Source organism: Panthera pardus, unplaced genomic scaffold (genome assembly GCF_024362965.1).
Source record: "Panthera pardus isolate Hobbes unplaced genomic scaffold, ASM2436296v1 HiC_scaffold_25, whole genome shotgun sequence".
Lineage (NCBI taxonomy): Eukaryota > Metazoa > Chordata > Mammalia > Carnivora > Felidae > Panthera > Panthera pardus.
Genome location: NW_026526821.1, coordinates 71,888,652 through 71,910,198, shown reverse-complemented (window position 1 = coordinate 71,910,198; position 21,547 = coordinate 71,888,652). Strand labels below are relative to the sequence as shown.

At 35.9% G+C, this 21,547-nt stretch overlaps 1 protein-coding gene across 4 annotated transcripts in view; it reads left to right on the top strand.

Moving 5' to 3' along the window:
• The window catches only part of ASB3 (ankyrin repeat and SOCS box containing 3), a 113,591-nt gene that overhangs the window by 65,184 nt on the left and 26,860 nt on the right, over window positions 1-21,547 (top strand). For all 4 annotated transcript variants that reach the window (XM_019420534.2, XM_053890692.1, XM_053890693.1 and 1 more), the window contains 4 exons: window positions 7,334-7,446; window positions 8,035-8,170; window positions 10,971-11,148; window positions 13,329-13,526. In XM_019420534.2, coding sequence (XP_019276079.1) covers window positions 7,334-7,446; window positions 8,035-8,170; window positions 10,971-11,148; window positions 13,329-13,526 — 625 coding nt within the window. The remainder of the gene's footprint in view (window positions 1-7,333; window positions 7,447-8,034; window positions 8,171-10,970; window positions 11,149-13,328; window positions 13,527-21,547) is intronic.

Here is a 21,547-nt window from a genome sequence, read left to right as displayed (position 1 = left end):
TAAAATCTGATAATTGTGCAATTCTGGCTTTTCTTATTTATTTTTATTTTTTGGTTATTGTGTGGTGAAAAGTTTGGATCTAAATTCATTTTTCCTTTAAAAATTGCTGATTACTTCATCTAACCCTGTTACTAAATCCCCCTTTTTCCCAATGGTTCATATTTTAATTAATGTTGATGAGCCAAAGAGTTATGATAACTACATTCAAGGTGACTATTTTCCTTTGGTGTATACAAGAAAAGCACTTTGGGGAAAAAAAGTGAGAAGAGAGAGGTAACTAAAGGAAAGACTTGTTTGGAAAATTCTCAGCCTCCACTAAGAGCAAAAGGCTTAAATTCAGAAGACTTAAATTAAAACTTCCAAACAAATAACAAATCCAAGACATGAAGTCCAGAAATGAAGTCTCCTCTATGATTGTAAAGTACTTTGTTAAAGTGTGTGTGTGTGATAAAGGTGGTGCCTCATAGTAGCATTTAGGCAGGCAGAATGTCTCTAGAAACTTTGGGGTGTGACTTATGGGTACACTCAATCAGAAAGTGGGGCTTTAGAAGCATGGGGGTGTTGCTCCTCAGCAGAAGCCGAGGGCAGAGAAGGGCTTATCTCAAAGAACTTTGTGAGTGTGGTTTTGCCTATTTAAAGAGAACCCTAAGAATATTCACAGGAGGCCCACAAAGTTTAGAAAGAAATGCATTGAAACACTGGGGTTTGAATAAGAGGTGGGCTGAGAGATAGTACAAAATGTAAAGAGACCATCAGTTACAGGAGACCCTGCACTTGGTAGCAGTCATTCCCTTCTTCCCCCCACCCCCTTCCCCAGCCCCTGGCAACTATGAAGCTACTTTGTATCTCTGGAATTGCTTATTCTCAACATTTCATATAATCACACAATATGTGGCCTTTTACCTCCAGCTTTTTTCACTTAGCATGAAGTTTTCAAGGTGCATGTTGTAGCATATATCAGTACCTCCTTCTTTTTTATGGCTGAATAATACTCAAAGGTATGGAAGTACTACCTTTTGTTTATCCATTCTTCACTTGATGAACCTTTGGGTTTCTACTTTTTGGCTATTATGAATAATTCTGTTATAATAATCATTTGTATAAAAGTTTTTGTGTGGATGTGTTTTCTAGTTTGTTTTGTGGAAATTTCTAGGAATGGGTCATATGATAACCCTATATTTAAGTGTTTGAGGAACTGTTGGACTTACAAAGGGGCTATACCATTTTATATCCCCACCAGCAATGGAGGTTGGTTGCAGTTTGTCCACATCCTTATGAATACTATACTTGGCCTTTTTTTTTTTAATTTTTTTTTTAATTTTTTTTTGAAATTTACATCCAAAATAGTTAGTATATAGTGCAACAATGATTTCAGGAGTAGATTCCTTAGTGCCCCTTACCCATTTAGTCCATCCCCCATCCCACAACCCCTCCAGTAACCCTCAGTTTGTTCTCCATATTTATGAGTCTCTTCTGTTTTGTTCCCCTCCCTGTTTTTATATTATTTTTGCTTCCCTTCCTATATGTTCATCTATTTTGTCTCTTAAAGTCTTCATATGAGTGAAGTCATATGATTTTTGTCTTTCTGTGTCTAATTTCACTTAGCATAATACCCTCCAGTTCCATCCATCTTGCAAATGGCAAGATTTCATTCTTTTTGATTGCCGAGTAATACTCCATTGTATATGTATACCACATCTTTATCCATTCATCCATTGATGGACATTTGGGCTCTTTCCATACTCCATGTGTCCCTTCGAAACAACACACCTATATCCCTTGGATAAATGCCTAGTAGTGCAATTGCTGGGTCATAGGGTAGTTCTATTTTTAGTTTTTTGAGGAACCTCCATGCTGTTTTCCAGAGTGGCTGCACCAGCTTTCATTCCCATCTTTTTTGATTATAGCCATTCTAATGGATGTGAAGTGGCATCTCATGGTTTTGATGTGCATCTCCCTCATGACTAATGATGTTGATCTTTTTATGTGTTTACAGGTTATTGTTTAAATTTTGATTATAGCAATAAAAGAACTCATTATGTGACTACCTCATTTAATTTATAAATTGCAAATAAATACTTCTCTAGGTTTTATTACTTCCATTTTAACGTCAGTCATATGCAGGCTTATGTTTCCTATATAATAGCAAAGACCTGGTTATTCACCTCGAGAATCCTGCTTACTGTTAACATTAAGTATCTTTTTTCCTTTTGCTCATTTATTTTCTTTTAGTATTTGTGACGATGTATTTATGTTTGAATGGCCAGCCAATATAAAACTTCTTCTCTTTTCTGTCACCTAGCAAATATTTACTGAGTGGCTCTTATGGCAGACACTTTGCTAAGTGCTGAGGATATATAGTAGTGAATAAGTCTTATGATCTGGTGGGGAATTTAGAATGAACACATATACATGTGAATTATAATTGTAATCTGATGTAAATGATAGAGAGGAATGGGACATTATGATGGAAAGAAATGGGGGGACCTGCTTTAGTTGGGCTGATCAGTGAACATTTTTCTTAGTTGTGGCATCCTGAAAACATGGAAATAACCATTGAAAAAAGACAAAAAGAGTGTGACTAGAACACAGGAAAGTGAAGGGGATTGGCTCAGAAGGCAAGGCTGAAGAGAGAGCTGTTTTCCTTTGAGTAGCTCTAGCTGAAAATTCATTGTTTCCTTAAAACATAAATAAACACACACAAACAAATCAGTGCAATTAACACTTCCGGCCATGCCCTACAAAATTTGGCTTCTTCCTACCTCTCTGGCCTTATTTCCTCTCCCTGTCTTTACACGTCAGCCACAGTGGCCGTCCTGCTGTTCCTCAAGCATACCCTTTGCTCCCTCATGGCCTTTACACTTCCTGTTTCTTCTGTTTGGAGTACTCCTCCTCCATCTGTTTGCATGATTTACTGCTTCTTATCTTGTCATTTCTCTGTTTAGCTGTCTTTGTTTCAGAGATGACCTCTCTCCTCTTTTCTAAAGTAGTCCTGATCACTGTCTATTACTTCACTCTGTTAATTTCTTTCACAGTATTTTCATGAGAACTTATTATCAATGTGTTTATTACCTGTCTTTCTGACTAGAAGAGAAGTTCCATGAAGGTAAATACTTTGTCATTCGAGTTGACTGCAGTAACCCTTGTGCTTAGTGCAATTCCTGGTCCTGGTGAATGACTGGACTCATTCATTTATTTTTGCAGAGTCTTGAAGGATTATGGTAAAACGGTAGATTAGATTTTAAGTGCAAATAGGAGTGCTGAAAAAAAAGTGAAACTGCTATTATAGCAGTTGATTTCAGTGGCTTGTTGTTTGTAGCCCCTTTTATAATCATTGAAATTCTTCCCTGGAGCTGTCAGGTATATTTATATAATCATCCTTAATTTATATATAATGTGAAATTATAAGTGAGGTGACCTCTTTCAAAGCTTTGTGGTTTGCTGATTTTCTGGGATCTGTAAGTCAATGTGGTTTTTCTCTCAGTTCTTCAGATTGGATGGTTTATATCAATGTTTTCAAGTTCACTGACTCTTCCAGCTCTAATCATCTTTCAAGTCCCTCCATGTCTTTTTTTCAGTTCTAGAATTTTTTTTAATGGCTTCATTCTTCTGCTGAGATACTCTGTATACCTATCTGTATACTCTATATACTAAAAGTGAAGTCTTTGAACATACTTTTCTTAAAATTTTCAAGCATTTATACTAGCTACTTTAGTTCATCTGTTAAATCCAACATCTGGGCCATCTTGGGGTCAATTTCTGCTGACTCTTTTCTGACTCAAATTCTGTTATCTTCATATGAGAAATGTTGATTTTGTTTTCCTTTTTTTTTTTTTTTTAATAATTCATTTACTGACATATAACCTTCAGCTTGTTTAGGTTTGGTTTTATGTTTTGTGGAGAGCTTAAGGTGTTTCCCAAGTGCATCTGATTTGGTGGGATTCTTACTTCCCAACTTCTGCCTCCTTCCTGAACTTGTCAGGGCTTATTTTAGGCTTAGTTAGAGCAGGTCCAGAATAGGCCTTACTCTCAGAATTGGTTTTTATTTCCAGGGCTCTGCTTTTTGGGTGTCTCAGCAGGATTCCCAGGGTGTTGATGAGGTATCCTATTGTTTCACCACCATGACTGGCCAGAACTCCTAGGATTTCCATTGCCCCCAGTACTCTTTGCCCTCTAGTTATCTCTATTTTGTTTTTAATCCTTCAGCAGTTCTGTGAGTTTTGTCTTGCCTTAGGCATGTGCAGCCTCCACCACAGTTGAGGATTCTTAGAGAACTTCCACACCAGCACCTCTCCTTTGCACAGATCTCTTTCCTCTGGGGCCTTGCACCACAGATGTCAGCTGTTTAAACTCTAATCTATGCCTCCTTAGCTCAGTGGACTGCTGTCCTCTGCTTGGATTGTTTCCTTTCTTGAGTACCTTTTCTTCAACCTTACCTTGCCCTGCTTAGATTTCAGCTCACTGCACCATAATTAAGAAAAGTCCCTAGGCAGAGAGCTGAGGTGGTCATGGGGTTCACCTCATGTGTTTCCCTTCTTTCAGGAATCACAATGTTCTGACTTGTTTAATGCCAGAAAAAATTGCTTTACATATTTGTTCACTTGTATAATAGTTGATAGCAGGAAGGCTAGTTTAGTACCAGTTAATGTTGTCCTATCCAGAAGTGTAATTCTGAAGCCTGCTTAGTTTGGAAAGGGATGTGTTTTTAAAAAGAGAAAACTTGTTTTCTTTTAGACTTTGTTTTTTTCCTATTCATACAGGCAACAATTATTTATTTCCTGTCTTCTGTCTGCATTTGGCACTAGGCATACAAGCAGAATGAAACACAGTTTCTTTCTTTAAGGAGAATGCTTTCTTAGTGGATTAGGGGTCAGCAAATAGGAAGTTCAAATCTGGTTTTGTTTTTGTTTTTTAATAAACTTTTATTGAAGCATAATATATGTTATTATTTCATGGCACCCCCCCCCCCCACCTGCTTAATTTGATAACTTGTTATATAAAGAAAAATAAGTTAGTTCATTTTTTCCAAAGGAGAGGCTTTGGTAGTAGATGTAAGTTCTAAATGTACTTTTTGTTTAGTTTTTTTTTTTTTAAACGTTTATTTATTTTGGGGGGGGGGGAGGAGAGGAAAGGGGTAGAGAGAGAGAATCCCAAGTGGGGTGTTCTACGTGCTATTAGCGTAGACTCAATCCCATAAACTGTGAGCTCATGATGAGCTGAAATCAAGAGTCAGGCCCCTAACTGACTGAGCCACCCAGGCGCCCCTCTAAGTACACTTTTCTGAACCACTAGTTCATAATTATTAATCATTAAATTTGCTTTATTTTGAAATAGAGCTATAAAAATACTCTTTATATTGGTTTCACTGTTGCCTTTGGCAAATGTTTTCACTGGAGATGCAGGTATCATATGTTAATGTATTTATGATGTTAAAAACAATTTTTATGTCTCTCTACTGTAGTGTATTTAATAATCAAAACAAATTTTTTTGAATTTCATTTTTATAAGATCAGCCTAACTCATGAAAAACAAACATCTTTACCCTGCTTCATACATCACTGCCAGTTGATAAGCTTCAACTCAGGGTCTGGCTATAGAATGATTTTTATCAGCAATCACTGATAATGATGAATTGGATATGAAACTGATTTTCTTCCTTTTTTCTTATGTCCTCCACCCAAATTAGATTGACTTTAGATTGATTGTAGAAAAATAACCTAGCTTGAAAAACTGTTGTTCTTTCCTTGATAAAATACCCTTGAATGTTAACTTAGAAATAAGGTATGTTAAACTTCTGCTACAATGGTGCTGTCTCAACCATTGTGGTTTCTGAAACCTCCCAGGATAAGAGAATTCTTAACTAAAAAACTTCTGACAGTCCTTTGTGGTGGAACTAGGTTTGGTATAAATTCAGTATACAAAATTAAGAGTATTAGTGACATGTTACTTATCTTCAGTAATAATGAGTACACTTATCATTTCTTGCTTTCTACATTCAAGTATTTTATCTTTCCTATTTTATGCTAGCATTTTCCAAATGTGGCTCTTTCTTTAAGAGTCTAGCGCCTTTCTAATTTTTGACTGGGAGTTGTTGATTTTTACTTCCTACCTGCAACTATAGTAGAAGGAATAAATATATACTTGAGATGAAATAAAAAATTCATACTTGTTTTTCAAACCTCCTTTCTCATTGCCAAGCACATGAAGTCAAACCTTCCTATCACATCTGTCCTCTTTCTGATACTGATATTTCCCCAAACTGATAATTCCAAGAAGTCCTCACATGTACATCAATCACAGTATGTCATATTTGCTAATGGTGTATGTGTGTGGGTACTTATTTTATTAAGTTCTCTATACCTCTGTTCTGGCGTTCTGTTTCCCACCCCCCTTAACTACTCCAGAATCAATGACATCGTCAATGCACAATTTTGTTTTGTGGTAGATCACATTCTGGAAAGTTTAGTCCCACTCGTTTGTTCTATCAACTGAATAACATCATACCTGTGTTCTTCCTCACAAGATCAGATTTGTAAATTATTGTATGCACCTGATATTTGGCGGCACTTACCTTGGGGTAATGTTAAATTAGATATGTAAAAGAAAATAGAATAATTTGGTGGAATTAGTAAAAGGGTGCACGTTTTTTAAGGAACCTATGGGCATGTGAGCTATTCTTCAAGCGATCTACTGTAGCAGCAGCTTGGGGGCCATTAAGTAATATGCATTTCTCCAAAAATACTCTTTAGGTTGTCTGCGGTTTCTTTTTCAAACAAGCAAAGTTTTACTATATTTTCATTGATTGCTTCAAACACATCATTTAACGATTGTTTATGACGGAAAAAATATGTAAGATGCAGAACTTGCAGTATTGCTTTTTCAGTTGGGCAGTGACTATTGTCATTTGTGGTCAAATGGTAATAACAGCCAACCTTTCAATCCCTTTGGGACTGTTTCTTCAGACTGCTGTTTCTTCTGACCTGTTCATCCTTCTCTCTCTCCCAGTTGCATTTTAACTAAATAGAAACATTGTCTTTATTAGTAGAGAGAATAGATGTTTGCCTCTTACTTCCATTTCCTCTGTATTCTTTTAAATGCTACTGAAAATAATTTTGTTCACAGAAAGGATGTGTATGTTAATAGGTTTAAGCTAAGACAACTGTGATAAATGTTTTGGGATTGCATAGGGAGTATGTGTTTTGATTTCTTGATAGGAATGATCACAGCACTGTGAGTTCCAGGGTGAATAAGTGATGAGAACATCACCAAAGTGTCCAGTCCTACAAACCTGCCTTTCTACTGACAATAATTGTTTTGACTGTTGCATTCGCAGCTGTTGAAAATGGACATATAGATGTGTTAAGGCTGTTGCTTCGATATGGAGCAAATGTTAATGGATCCCATTCTATGTGTGGATGGAACGCTTTGCATCAGGCTACTTTTCAGGTAACCTGTGAATTTATTATTTCATTTCCATGTAAATTATGTGTTTTACCCTTTTAAAATGACAGTTCTATACAGTTTTTGCTTCCTACTTGCCTGTGATTTATGATGGTTAGTACAGTACGGAAAAGGCAGTCTAAATGCTAATGATCATTCTGAATAAGCCAACTGCTCTGGTAGTTCCAGCAGCTTTGGGATTCAGGGATTATCTAAGTTTTTCATATGTTGATGGCATAGTTAAGAGACCATCAGAATATTTAGGGTATAAATTGATAAGGAGCAATGACTTACTTTATTTACAGCAGTGTGTTTAGAAACTGTGCTAACTCCTTACTGCTTGGGCTAGCAAACTAATTTTGCAGGCTTTAAAAGGATTATAATTCTTAGAGATCAATGTTTCACCTGTTTAATGGGCTGGCTAAACATATAGAATAATCTCTGTCTAGTACATCCTTCCCATTGAACAATACACTTAAAAAAAAAAGTTTTCCTTTACTGAAGATGAAAACACCCCAAAACACAGGGATAAGAAAACAGATACCTTCTATTTTCTTTGTTTTCTCCTGTTTAAAATATGAATCTGTGCTTTAGGAAAATGGTGAGATCATAAAATTGCTTCTTAAGAAAGGAGCAGACAAGGAATGCCAGGATGACTTTGGAATCACACCTTTATTTGTGGCTGCTCAGTATGGCAAGCTAGAAAGCTTGAGCATACTTATTTCATCGGGTAAGCTGAATCCTTTAGCCTTTGCACTGTTAAGATCTTCAGTTTTAACTGTGTCTTCCTGGGAAGTACCGTTCTGGACCAGATATAAATCAGGTTGTGAAAATTTATGGTTTTATGTTAGTGGTAAATAAGAGTACATACAAGTTGATTTATAAGCCTGGTTACTAAGTGTCTATTACTAACATAATGTGATGCACAGCTACTAATTTATTTGAGGAGGAATACAACGATCTATCACAAAAGCAGGTTTATTGGCAAGTTGAATGATGGGGCTGTTCTTTCTTATGGGGACCTGAGCAGTTCCAACTGTCTAGGGTACAAGACTATATAAGCTTAATTAATTTATTAGATAGCTATTTTGTATATTAAGCCTTTGAGTTGTATGTTTTGATAAATTGTGGGATTATTTAAATGGTTTATTTGAAAGCATGTTTACGCTTTGAATATATTAATAGCAACCTAACCCTGCTAAAGGTTTCTCTGTGACAGTCATTACACATTCAGCATTACCAGAGGAGATGGTGTTGAGGTGGCATTCTTACGCTGTATGACATTTCTGTGACCGGAAACCTTTGTTATGTAAGGGCTTTCAAATTCCTCCAAACGCTGTGCACACACTCGTAGTACTAACCTGATGAACCATGGATAGTTTCGAGCAGAAGGGAAATACACCAGATTTGCTGCTAGGCAAAACATTTTTTAAAAATTCTTAGGCTTTTTATATTTGTCTATAATACCTAGGCTTTTAATAAATTGCCTCCAAATATACAAAACAAAGTTTATTTCGACAACAAAGCACATATTTTCTTATTTCTGCTTTCTTCTTACAAACCTTCAAATGTGCAAGTTGAAGTATGGAGCAAAGAAAACATTAAGTGCCAAATTAAGATACCTGTTACAAATATTGAATCTGTAAATCTTAGAGTTGAGAGGAATCTCCAAAATTATTTATTTAAACATGTACTTTTTTAGATTAAGAATCCCAGGCCCTGAGAGTTTAAGTGCCTTGCCAAAGATCTAGAAAATATTTCCTGGCAGAATGAGGCTTAGAAGCAGGCCTTCTCATGTGACTTCCTCTCTTCCTCTTCTTCTGTGTTGTATTTTCCTGAGGCTGTCCTAATTCATTTTATAGCCTCCAGTTCCATAACTTCCAATTATTAGCATGGAACTAATATTTAAAATAAAATAGGTTAAACAGTACCTTAATGATTGTCTCCTCGTGCCGAGTTTGTCTCCCAGAATGCTAAGCACCTGTTCTGTTTTGTTCCTTCCCCCCCCCTCCCCCGAATAGTTATGAACAGCAAATTGAAAAGGTGTGTAGGTATATTTATCATGTAGCTATATATGTTTCTAACTCCTTAAAATGATTTTCCTTTCAGTGAATTATCTGTCATTTTTCCAACTTTCTACCTGTAATCTTATAGGGACTGGTTCCTTATTCTTTTTGATTCTTTGAAATTGTCAATCAAAATGAAACTGCTTAAAAAGGAAAGTTAAGTAGATTTCTTTCTTGACTTAGTCTTTTCTTAATATATTTAGTGTTCCCTTCTTTCTGAGGTTGACAGTACGTGAAGCATCCACCTTGTTTAAGTCGAGAAGATTCTACTTATCTGGATGTGTTGAGTGTCCAGTTAGAATTTCTGAAATTCCATCAACCCTTTAACTTAGTATTTGTGTTTTGCAGAGTTTTTACCTGTCTCAGGGCTGTGATTTATTCAAGGTGCATTTATAGAACATCCATTCAAAGAAAAAAAAATTTTTTTCCCTTGTGATGAAGGTATTTCCACTGAGACATTAGAGAAATTTAAAAATTCTCATTGTCATGCAATAACACTATACTTAGCATATTTAACATGTTATCTGTCAATGAGAAAAATTGAGGGAAATTACCTATTTTTAAAACCTTCACCAAAAGTAAGGTCACTTTTTTACATCTTAATATATTGGCATTTAAGTAATTGATTAGTTTTGTTCTTTATTTTGTAATGTTTATTTTTGAGAGACAGAGAGAGAAGGAGCGCGTGCTGTCATGTGGGTGGGGGAGGGACAGTGGGAGGGAGGGAGAGAATCCCAAGCAGGTTTGAAGCAGGGGTCAAACCTACGAACCATGAGATCTAACTTGAGCCAAAATCAGAAGTCCAGACGCTTAACCGACCTAGCCACCCAGGCGCCTCAGTTTTTGTTCTCTGAAAGTCTGCTCAGAAACCATTTAAGTAGACATTTTCTCTTTCATTATAAGGCTCTAAATGCAGTGGTCATGAAGGAAAAGGATATAATGAAAAGTATAGTTAACATTAGTTTTAAGGTATGGCCACAATGTATGTCATATCTGTGGGGATTTTTTTTTTTTCATAAATCTTAGCGTGAATTGATTAATGGCATCTATAAAGTCTTATAACGTACGTTTTTCTTATCTTTTTCTGTAATAGTCAGATGTTATCCATTTTTGATGATTTGTATTTTCCACTTTTCAGTGATTACTTACCGGACCCACAGAGTGCTTGCTGGAGGACAGATTGGAATGAAATGAATCCTTCATTGCATAAGATTTTTGTTTTAGCTTAAAAATGAATTCTAAAATGTTAATCACTTGTTTTCTTGTTAACATAAAAGCAAAAACAATTTAAAATGATTACCAACAAGTTTGGAAAATCAGTATGTTTATACAACAGCGTCCACTGGGGTTGGAACTATTGTACTATAAAACCCTTTTAAGACAGCTGTTTTGAAATTTATGTTAATTATCATTTTAAAAAAAATAAATTAAGATTGCCTGTTACATGTTGTTATCCTCTATTAGGTGCAAATGTCAATTGTCAAGCATTGGATGAAGCTACTCCCTTGTTCATTGCTGCTCAGGAGGGCCACACAGAATGTGTAGAGCTTTTGCTGTCCAGTGGGGCAGATCCTGATCTTTACTGTAATGAGGATGATTGGCAGTTACCTATTCATGCAGCTGCACAAATGGGCCATACAGAGTAAGTAGTAAAACAGAAAATAAAAATAGTCTCGTAATTAAAAGGCGGCAAGGAATAAATCTTCTGAGCCTGTTCTTTTATCTTAGGCAAACTCCTTGGTATTTTCTCTACCAGCCTGCTGTATGATTAGAGCCACCCCCATATCTGTCCTCCGTGCCATCCCCAGCTCCTCTTAGCCTTACACTTTCCTAGTGTGAACAGAATGGCTGGAGATGGAGCCCTGGGGCATCCTCAGGGTATTAAGACTTTCCTCTAATTTCTCAAGCTGTGGCCATACTCTGCTGCTCTGCTCCGGTTTTATTCCAGGTGTCTTTAGTTAACAATCTGATGGCCTTATTCGATGTTTCCTGTTTGACCCCAGGAAACTTTTGAGTGTGTGACCCTTCTTGGGTCGAGTCTTTCCTTTGTGTGGGCTAAGGAGTTCTCCCCATCTTGAACCCTGTGACTGGACCTTCTCTTTAATCTCTAATCCAACTTGGTACTTTGCCTGCCCTACTTCTGTTACTCTTCTTCCTTAGTCAGAAGTTCTTATGAAATTTTTCTGGAGAAAGAGACTTAAAGAAAGTTGGAACTCCCTAAAATTAGGGGTTCCAGGAATCTTAGAAGCGAATAACCTGGTTATACCTCTGAGAATATGGCAGCCTGTCTTAACATAAATTGGCAATGAATAGTTTTAAAAAGTGTATGTTTAAACTCTTTAGAGTCATAATTTAAAATAGTGGTTTTGTAGTTGTTCATATTTTTTTTTATTTAAAAAAATTTTTTAACGTTTATTTATTTTTGACAGAGAGAGAGAGAGAGAGAGAGAAAGAGAATGAGTGGGGGAGGGGCAGAGAGAGAGGGAGACCCAGAATTCGAAGCAGGCTCCAGTCTCTGAGCTGTCAGCACAGAACCTGACGCGGGGCCTGAGCTCATGGACTGCGAGATCATGACCTGAGCTGAAGTCGGACGCCCAACAACTGAGCCATCCAGGCGCCCCATGTAGTTGTTTGTATTATTTAATTTAAAAAGTAATAGTGAAATTGTCATTACTTTCATATGTTTACATAGTAGGAAAACATTCTGTCATTTGGTTATTATGCCACTAGGTGGCATGGTATTTTACTATTGTACCTTGTATAATTTTTCCAATCCATTTTTAAAACACATTTATTGAGGGACATTAAAGTGATTCTTTATTTCAACAGAATACCTAGGTTTTAAGATTTGGTGTTTTTCTTAACTCTTTCTTGTTTATTTAAACAGAAGTCTTAGATACAATTCTACCATGAGCTTTAAATTGATACCAAAACACTCTTGGGATTTGTCCTTATTTGTTCTCAATATTGGGAATTTTTTTGTTATAATGATTTCCTCCATAGACCACTTCAATGTAACCCCTTCTGTGAATGTAAGTACTAAAGAAAAGTAGCTTTGGAGTAACCCTGCATTTCTTTTCCCAGAAAGAGGGGGGATTTCATGGCTGACCTTATCCCTACAGATTTATTTTTAATTTTAGAAAAGTAAACTGTTAATTTTTTTCCAGCTGTGAGTCTTGGAGGTAAGTTTACAAATAATCTAAGAACTTAGGTTTTAATGATTTTCTTTAGAACTTCCTCTACTTAGCAACCAGTTTCTTTATAAATCTGCCTCAGTGTTTAAAGAGCTCATATTCTTTTCAGAAAATAGAATATTTTAGCAGAAATTCTTATTCCTTCCTCATGAAAATACTATTCATTGCATGCCACTCATCCTCTTTAAAAATTCTTATTAATTAGGAAAATAAATTTTAGTTTGTACTTTAAGGAGGAAAATTATTTATTTTCTTGATATAAGTTTGTATCTGGTATAATGAAGTTTTAAATGATCAGATCCTAAAATACCTAATAGAAAATTTGAATTTGGGAGAGTACGGTGATGATGGTGGCAAGGGAAATAATTAGTGAAAAAATAAGGATAACCTGTTACATATTTACTTATAGTAACATTACTTAATTCTGTTTCAGATATGTGTAAGGACCTTTGTATAAAGCAACAATAAGGGTAACATTTTATTATCCTGTAATAATCTAATGTAGGTAGAAGACAGAAAAAGACTTTAAATCAATCAAAGGGTGACTATTAAAATAAGTGCCATAGAAATGTTGACTGCACTCATGTACATATAAAACATGAAATGCCCTGAACTTGTGTGCTTACAGAATCTTGGAATTGTTAATACCACTTACCAACCGGGTTTGTGACACTGGGCCAGACAAAGTGAGCCCCGTTTACTCTGCAGTGTTCGGAGGGCATGAAGAGTGCCTAGAAATGTTACTCCAGCATGGCTACAGCCCAGATGCCCAGATGTGCCTCATCTTTGGGTTCAGCTCTCCCATGTGTATGGCTTTCCAAAAGGAGTATGTATATTTGCTATATTTTTATCCTTTTTTGCTACATGGAGATATATTTCCAAGTGATTTTCTTTTATGATGAAACTTGAAGCTAAATTGTTAACTTAGAAAGATATGAATAACCCTCTGTGATGTACGTCGTTCCATCAAAGTACAATAAAATGAGGTGATAATGTCAGATTTTTTCTCTTCCCTTTTTGGACCTGGATCATATTTTTATTGTAGCAACTTTACAGAATACTTTCAGTGTATTAAAGTAAATGCAGGATTTCTCTGATAATACTTAGTTATCAAAATAATTCAAGAATTAAAACATTCATTTATACGATGGATAAGGTTTCAGGATTTAATGTGTAACATGATGACTATAGTTGATAAAACTGCATTGTATAGTTGAAGTTTACTAAGAGTAGAACTTAAATTCTCTTCCCCCCCCCCAAAAAAAAAAAAAAAAGGTAAACATGTAATGTGATGGATGTGTTAATTTGATGGTAGGGGGAGTTATTTACCACTTGAAATTTATCAAACTTGTTATGAGCCTAAAAATGAAATATTAGTTTTGTAAATATTATTGTATTTTTAGTGAATTTAGTATGTGGCACTTCTCTATAAGTCAGGGAAATTAAATTAAAAGATCTTAAAATATTTGTTTTGCTAATCTTCCATGATCTTCTGAGGTAGAATAAATGAAGAATTACTGCTGCTTTATTAGGTTCTGACCAGTACTTGTTGATAAGACTCCTAAGGTTTTAAAATAGTAAGAATAAGGCTATGTGTAAGAAAAAAACATACTGAATAATATCTAGGGTTGATCTAGTAATGGAATAAGTTGTGCAGATAGACACTCTTGTTTTTAATGACACAGAAGAGGTTGCTTGCATACCTCAAATTCCATTGGCTCTCTTGAATTCATGATTATGGACTCCTCTCCACAATTTAATTGAAACATCTATCAAAAATTTATTTATGAAGCTTTTCAGTCAGCCATTTTTTAACATTTGCTATGTAAAATAGAAGTTCATTTTATTTATTCTGAATGTAAGCTTCCAGGTATATACTGTGGTCTGAATATTAGGGGTTTTGGTAAATCTGAGTATCTGGACCTGCCCTATGCATAACTTTCATGATTTCATAGTAGTTCGTTGTGTACCTCTCCAAGTTTTGTCTTTAAAACATGTCTAGTTTTTCTAAAGGAGGGCTGCATTGATGACTTTAGTTATTTCACTTATTTTTCTCTATATGTATCTAACTCTATTTTTTTACTAGGTCAGAATTGAACTTTAAAATTTTTTTTAATGTTTTCATTTATTTTTGAGAGAGCATGAGAAAGAGAGCATGCACACGAGTTGGGGAGAGGCACAGAGAGGGGGGTGGATGGAAGATCCAAGCAGGCTGTGCACTGACAGCAGTAAGCCCGATGTGGGGGAAATGACCTTTTAAAAAGATTATATCAGAACATAATGGTTTTGGATAGTTTTTATGTGTGTTTGTCCAATATAATGATAGTCTTTTCTAGCCTTCATTTTACCTTTTGGAGGAATAGCAGCTAAACTCATGCCTCATCAGCTTCTAAGTGTAGTTTGAATTAAACCATATGACATAGTGCTAATGTTAACCCTCAAACACCTTAAAATTAATGTTTTTCTGGCCTGAGGAATCAGGAAGGTTGAACCCCATGGGAAAGACAGGGTGAGGGGAATTCTGGAGAAGAGAGAATTGAAGGATGGGTATCCTCTGATTCTCTGCATATGTCCTGAGTTCACCCCGCTCTTTGAATGACAGATAGACATTGTTGTAAACAAGATTTAAACTGTCACCCAAAGTCTCAGAGTAACCTCTGGGTGGCACATTTTGTGGGACCAGACCCAAAATAGCATAACAAAGTCTTTGAGAACTGAACTTCTACAGAACTGTGGTCTGTAGAAGGCAAAGCCAAATTGCAGTCTGAAACTAAGCAGGTCATATGCCTGCCAAAATAAACAAGCAAAAGTAAGGATTATAATACAACAATAGCATCACAATGTCTAGGATACAGTTTAAAATCTCTTGACATGTAAGTATACTATGACCAATTCTCAAGGGAAAGGAATGAACAGGCATCAAACTGGGATAATTTAGCTGTTGGAAATATAAAGGAATTGAAAGCAGCTATCATAGTGTAGTATTTAAGGTAAATACACTTGAAATAAATGGAAAGGTAGAAATTCTCAACTGAGAAATAAAAACTATGAGAGAAGAACCAACTGGACATTTTACAACTGGAAAATACAATATCTGAAATGAAAATTTCACTGCATGGGTTCCATAGCAGAATGGAAGAGGCAGAGGAAGGGGAAGGAGTCAGTTAATTTGAAGATAAACCAATAGAAATTATCCAAATGGAAGAAGAGAGAAAAAAGATTAGGTGAAGTAGAAAAGGACAGAGCCTCAGAGTCCTGGGGGATGACATCAACAGAGTGACATTAATGTCAGTAGAGTCCAGAAGGAGAGGAGAAAGAGATTGCTGTAGAAAAATTATGTGAACTAATAATGGCCAAAAGTATCCCAATATTGGATCAAGGTATGCATTTTTAGATTTAGAAAGTTTAGTAAACTGATACAGGAGAAAGCCAAAAGAAAAAAAAAAAAAAGAGCATGCTCAAAAAACAATCGAACTGCTGAAAACTAAAAGTGAAGAAGCATCAGAATGATGTATAGTGGTACTTGATCACAGACATGAACTAACATCCTTTGTTTTTGCTACTTTTGGAAATTTTGCTCTGTGAAGTGGCCCTATAGGCCACAATTGAAATCTGGTTTTGTGGCTTTAAAAAAGGGCTTATCAGCTTTTTTTAACCCCCGTATGGGAACTTGTAATTGAACCAAATGTATTCTTAATTAGTAAGGTAGGTTTTTTCATGAGAAAAGTCATTGGAAGGTATTACTTGTTAGTCTATAGGGAAAAAGCTATACCATCAAAATACCTGTTTTATAAGGGTGCATTCTCCTAGTCTTTCTAATTGACTTTTCATTTGTTTGCCTGCAACCCATGGCAATAGACTTAATTGCCGTAAAGATGTTGAGACATCTTTGCCACTATTACCTACTTTGTGGAGAATTTAATTGAAGGGGAAGCCTTTCCCAAGGGACTAAATCTGAAAGATGGTAGCCTCATAATCACCTATGCTTGCATTTAATGAGTGTATATAAAGGAGTTGACCTGAGTATAGTACATTGCACAATTTTTGGCACATAGTAAAAAAAAATACCATGGTTAATTTCTTCTCCTTGCCATCCTCCATTTAGCTAGAAGACGATATCAATTAAATTTTAATATCTATACTACATTTATATTAGCTAATTAACATCTGTTAGTTTGCATGTCAGTCACTGTACATGTAATGTGAGTATCACTTGATTATTTTGGAACTCCATATAGAACTTTGCTGATCATGCAAGAAAACTGTCATTCTCACAGTAGGTTTTGTTTTAGTATATCAAGAGGACAGCATAGCCATCTAGGAAAAAAAATCAAAATTGAAAAATGTGTTAAGTTGTGGTTATTTCTTTCAATAAGTATGCATCTTAAAATTTGGATTCTTGGGGGCATCTGGCTGGCTCAGTTGTAAGAGCATGCTACTCTTGATCTTGGAGCTGTGAGTTTGAGCCCCATGTTGGGTGTAACGATTACTTAAAAATAAAATCTTCAAAAAAATTGGATTCTCTGTAGTCACACACCTAAAATTAATTAAATTAATTAGAATTACCATTTAAAAAGCAAGGATAGTTGAATATAGTTTTTATTTAAAATAACTATTATGTGCTTTTGTTCTATATTGAAGCTATGAACTTCCTTTATCCTATTTATCAACTATTAATAAGAACTTGAGTTTTGGTCGCAAAAATGGTAGCAGAGAGCTTGAAAGACTATATTTAGTGAAATTAATTATTATTAGATATTCAAGTTTTCAGAGATTGGTTAAAAGGTAAGTTTAGTGGCATAAGTTTTGAAATTTTATTTTTATAGTAGCCATATGTTTTTATAATAATGTTAGTTTGGTATAAAATCAAAAGATTTACTCAACACTGACTTTAGTAATAATGAGTCAGAAACTTGTTTTCACATGTGTGTGTTTGACATATGGAAATTTAGTATTTGTGGCCCTTCTTGCACTATTGGCCTGTTGTGCTTTTAGTAAGCTTTTGTCTCCTTTTGCAAATAGTACAATGAACATGGAAAGGTGGTGAAAATAATAAATACAAATAATGGCTCTGGGTTTTATGTTTTCCCTTCTTTATGGTTTTATTCAGCCAAGTTAACTTTTCAGCTCAGGATTCCGAGACATTTTTGTTCTGTCTCCCCTTGAGACGGTGAGCTTCCGCAGTGATCTTTAACTCTCTTCACCACTATGAGGCATGATGGAAAGGTGTCTCCTGCACCACTGTACAAAAGCAGTCCTTGTCCTTTTGGGCTAAAAAGTTAACAACTGCAGTGACATGAAAGCCAGTCTTTCAAGAGCATAGCTAAGTAGTTCAATACAAATGAGAAAATACAAGAAAAAGACTCTTTTAACTGGAATGGGTAAAGGAGGAGGGAAGCTGAGAAATTTCAGGACAGTTTGAACACGTGTTAATGCCTTTTGTATATGACTGTAAAACATGACCATGGCTTAACTGACCTGATTTTGTCTTTCTTTTTTTTTTTAATTTTTTTTTTTTTTTTAACGTTTATTTATTTTTGAGACAGAGAGACAGAGCATGAACAGGGGAGGGGCAGAGAGGGAGACACAGAATCTGAAACAGGCTCCAGGCTCTGAGCTGTCAGCACAGAGCCCGACACGGGGCTTGAACTCACGGACCATGAGATCATGACCTGAGCCGAAGTTGGACGCTTAACCGACCGAGCCACCCAGGCGCCCCTGATTTTGTCTTTCTAATTGATGCTGATTATTGTTATCCCATTAGTTTTATAGAAATTGTGTCCATTCTCATCATCATATCACACATGGGTACATCAGGCAGGACCTAATGTCTTCATTTTGTTTTCAGCTGATGGCTGAAACTTACTATATGACCTTTTGACAATTCAGCTAATAAGTTGGTTAGATGTTTTGTTGGCTAATTGGACATAAAATGCTGAACATGTTTGCCTGTTTCTATTTCCTTAAAATAAGTCTTGTTAACATGTTGAATTTCCTTTCATTGTACTCCTGTCATCAGGGCACTACTTCTGTACACATTTTTCAATTTCAAAGAGCAGAATGATGGAAAAGGTACAACCCTAAAAATAAGGCCTAGACGTTTTGTTTTGTTTTGTTTTTTTAGTTTTTAAACCTCTTCTCTTAGTATCTGTTGATTTTTATTGTCTATACAATGTGCAGTCTCTTAAGGTGGCATAGTTATTTCTTGATATCTGTGTTAAATAGGATGGACTATTTCTTTTTAATCTCTATGCTCTTCCAGAGTTTTTCCAATTCTTCATCAGGGCTTGAGAGAGAATTTAAGTGTTAAGGGAATTATGTGCATATGTCCATGTAATTTATATTTTAACCTAAGTTTATGTAAACCTTAGGGCCAATTGTTGCTCAATGATATGTGGTAATCAAAGTCATAACATGGAAGGTGCCTGTGTTTCTGGAGCTTATACACCTACTTAAGAGGTTTTCTACAAGCTCAGGGCATGCTGATAAAGTTTTATGATCATCTACTTCACTTTGTGTTTCTTATTTACCATATAAATGGTAGTTTTGTTAGAAAAGGGTCTGTAATGTAGTACTAAGCAGTCACATAAGCTTTTAGGAGGGCTCTTGTCCTGACACAAGGCTGAGAAGTTTAGACCTGGGTTTTCCAAAGTGTGTTTTGTAGAGTACTATTTCTATAGATCATTAGATATTGCATAGGACACAGGGGGTTTCCAGACACACAAGTTTGGGAAACAAAGGGGTAAGCAATGTTAAGTAAGTTTTTTTCCCTGAAAGTCTTCTAATATTTTTTCTTATGGTGATGTCTGTGAAGTCCTAAAGAAAGGAGGGAATCTACACAAGTTTGAAACAGGACAACCTTATGTTTACTATAAATATACCTTTGTTCCTGTTATAGACTTTTTGGGCATTTTAAACTCTTTATTATGCTTTTTTCAGATTAATGATTGGACCTGTTTAAAAAAATTTAACTGAGTAAATTTGAAGATCTTTTTTAAAAAAGTTGTTTTTTTGTTTTTTTGTTTTTGTTTTTTTTTTAGAGACAGAGAGCTGGGGAGGGGCAGAGAGAGAGGGAGACAGTAAATCTCAAGCAGGTTCTGTGCTGCCAGCTCAGAGGCCAACGCAGGGCCAAAATCAAGAGTCGGAAACTTAACCAACAGAGCCACCCAGGCGCCCCATATTTGAAGATCTTAATTGGCTTTATTAAACAATTCACGAATCGGGTAGCATCCCATCTAGCAAGGAGAGATCTCCCCTGAACTAGACAAAAGAAAGGTTTTTAAAGGCAGCTGGAGGGCATAAAAAGAGGAGACAGGAATTTATTAGCAAGTAATACATTGTTTAGGCAAGGTTGCCCTCTTAAGGAGATGGAAGGGGCCCATCAGTAAATTTCCTAATATTGACGAGGAAATTCCGTGTTGACTGGTTAAGTCATATTCCTTAGGGAGTTTAAACTGCACTTATGTTAGGTCTTAAGCCTTGGTTTACTGACTCAGGGCCTTAACCCGGGTGATGCCATGTGGGGCCTGTGATTTTCTCACTTAACAGACCTATTTCTTTAATTTTAAAGATATTTCTTCTGAAATGTATCTGGAGGTTGAAGAAGACATTTTTGGTGTTTACTTTGAAAATGTAGGGACGCCTGGGTGGCTCAGTCGGTTAAGCGTCCGACTTCGGCTCAGGTCATGATCTCATGGTCCGTGAGTTCAAGCCCCGTGTCGGGCTCTGTGCTGACAGCTCAGAGCCTGGAGCCTGTTTCAGATTCTGTGTCTCCCTCTCTCTGACCCTCCCCTGTTCATGCTCTCTCTCTCTCTGTCTCAAAAATAAATAAACATTTAAAAAAAAAAAGAAAATGTAACTAGCATACTTTTATGTATTTATTTTCTAGCATACTTTAAAAAAATAAGTTCATCCTATAGTTCTTTCTTTCCTGGCTCCACTGTGGGAGCCATTGGAAACATTGGGGTTCAGAGCCAATGGCCAAGGAAGAATTCTTGAGACATCTTCTTCTGCCCGCTGGTACTATCCCCATACTACAATAAAAGCCACCTTTAATTGCACCAAAATGCCGCAAGAATTCTTTCTTGGCTGTCAGTTCTGAACTCCAATATTTCCTCATCATAGAGTATATAGAGTTTCTCAAATATTTTCAATATGGAGCCTTTGTCATATAGATCATTTCCAGGATTTAGTGGTCCATGGAATATACTTTGGGAAACAGGTCTGGGCTTAAAATATTCCCCAATTTCATTTAACTATTTCATTAAGTGTTCAGTTTTCGTAATAGTTGGAGGAGACATATTTCATGTATTTGCCATGCCATATTCACCGGTTAGATTTTGGTGTGGAATTATGCCAATTCTGCTAGTTACTAGCTTTGTGTCTAAGCTTCAGTTTTGTATCTAGACTACAGATAATAATAGAACTTAACTTCTTAGGGTTGTTGTGAGGATTATGGCAAATCTTCCACATAGCACATTTAGCACACTGGCTGGTACTGAATAAATACTCACTAAAATTTGTTATTATAAGGAATTGTGTGTGCAAATGTTCCTGCCACATTTTAGAGATGGATGGTTTCTCTTTTGGCCTTGTTTCTCACATTTTCTTAGCAGGAGCCACATGTCTAGGTGCTATATTGAAATTTTAATAGGAAAGCCACTAATTGTTTTGTAGGTTTTTTTCTAAACAGAAAATGGCTAGAGAAGCCATCTGTAGCACTTAATCTAATAGCTTGCATTTAGGGCTTTCATTTACCTTTGTATTCTGTAGCAAAAGTATGTTTCTTTAAGAGCTAGATCATTAAGAGCTAAAGTATCTGTGGTTAGGCTATTGATGGTTTCAAAG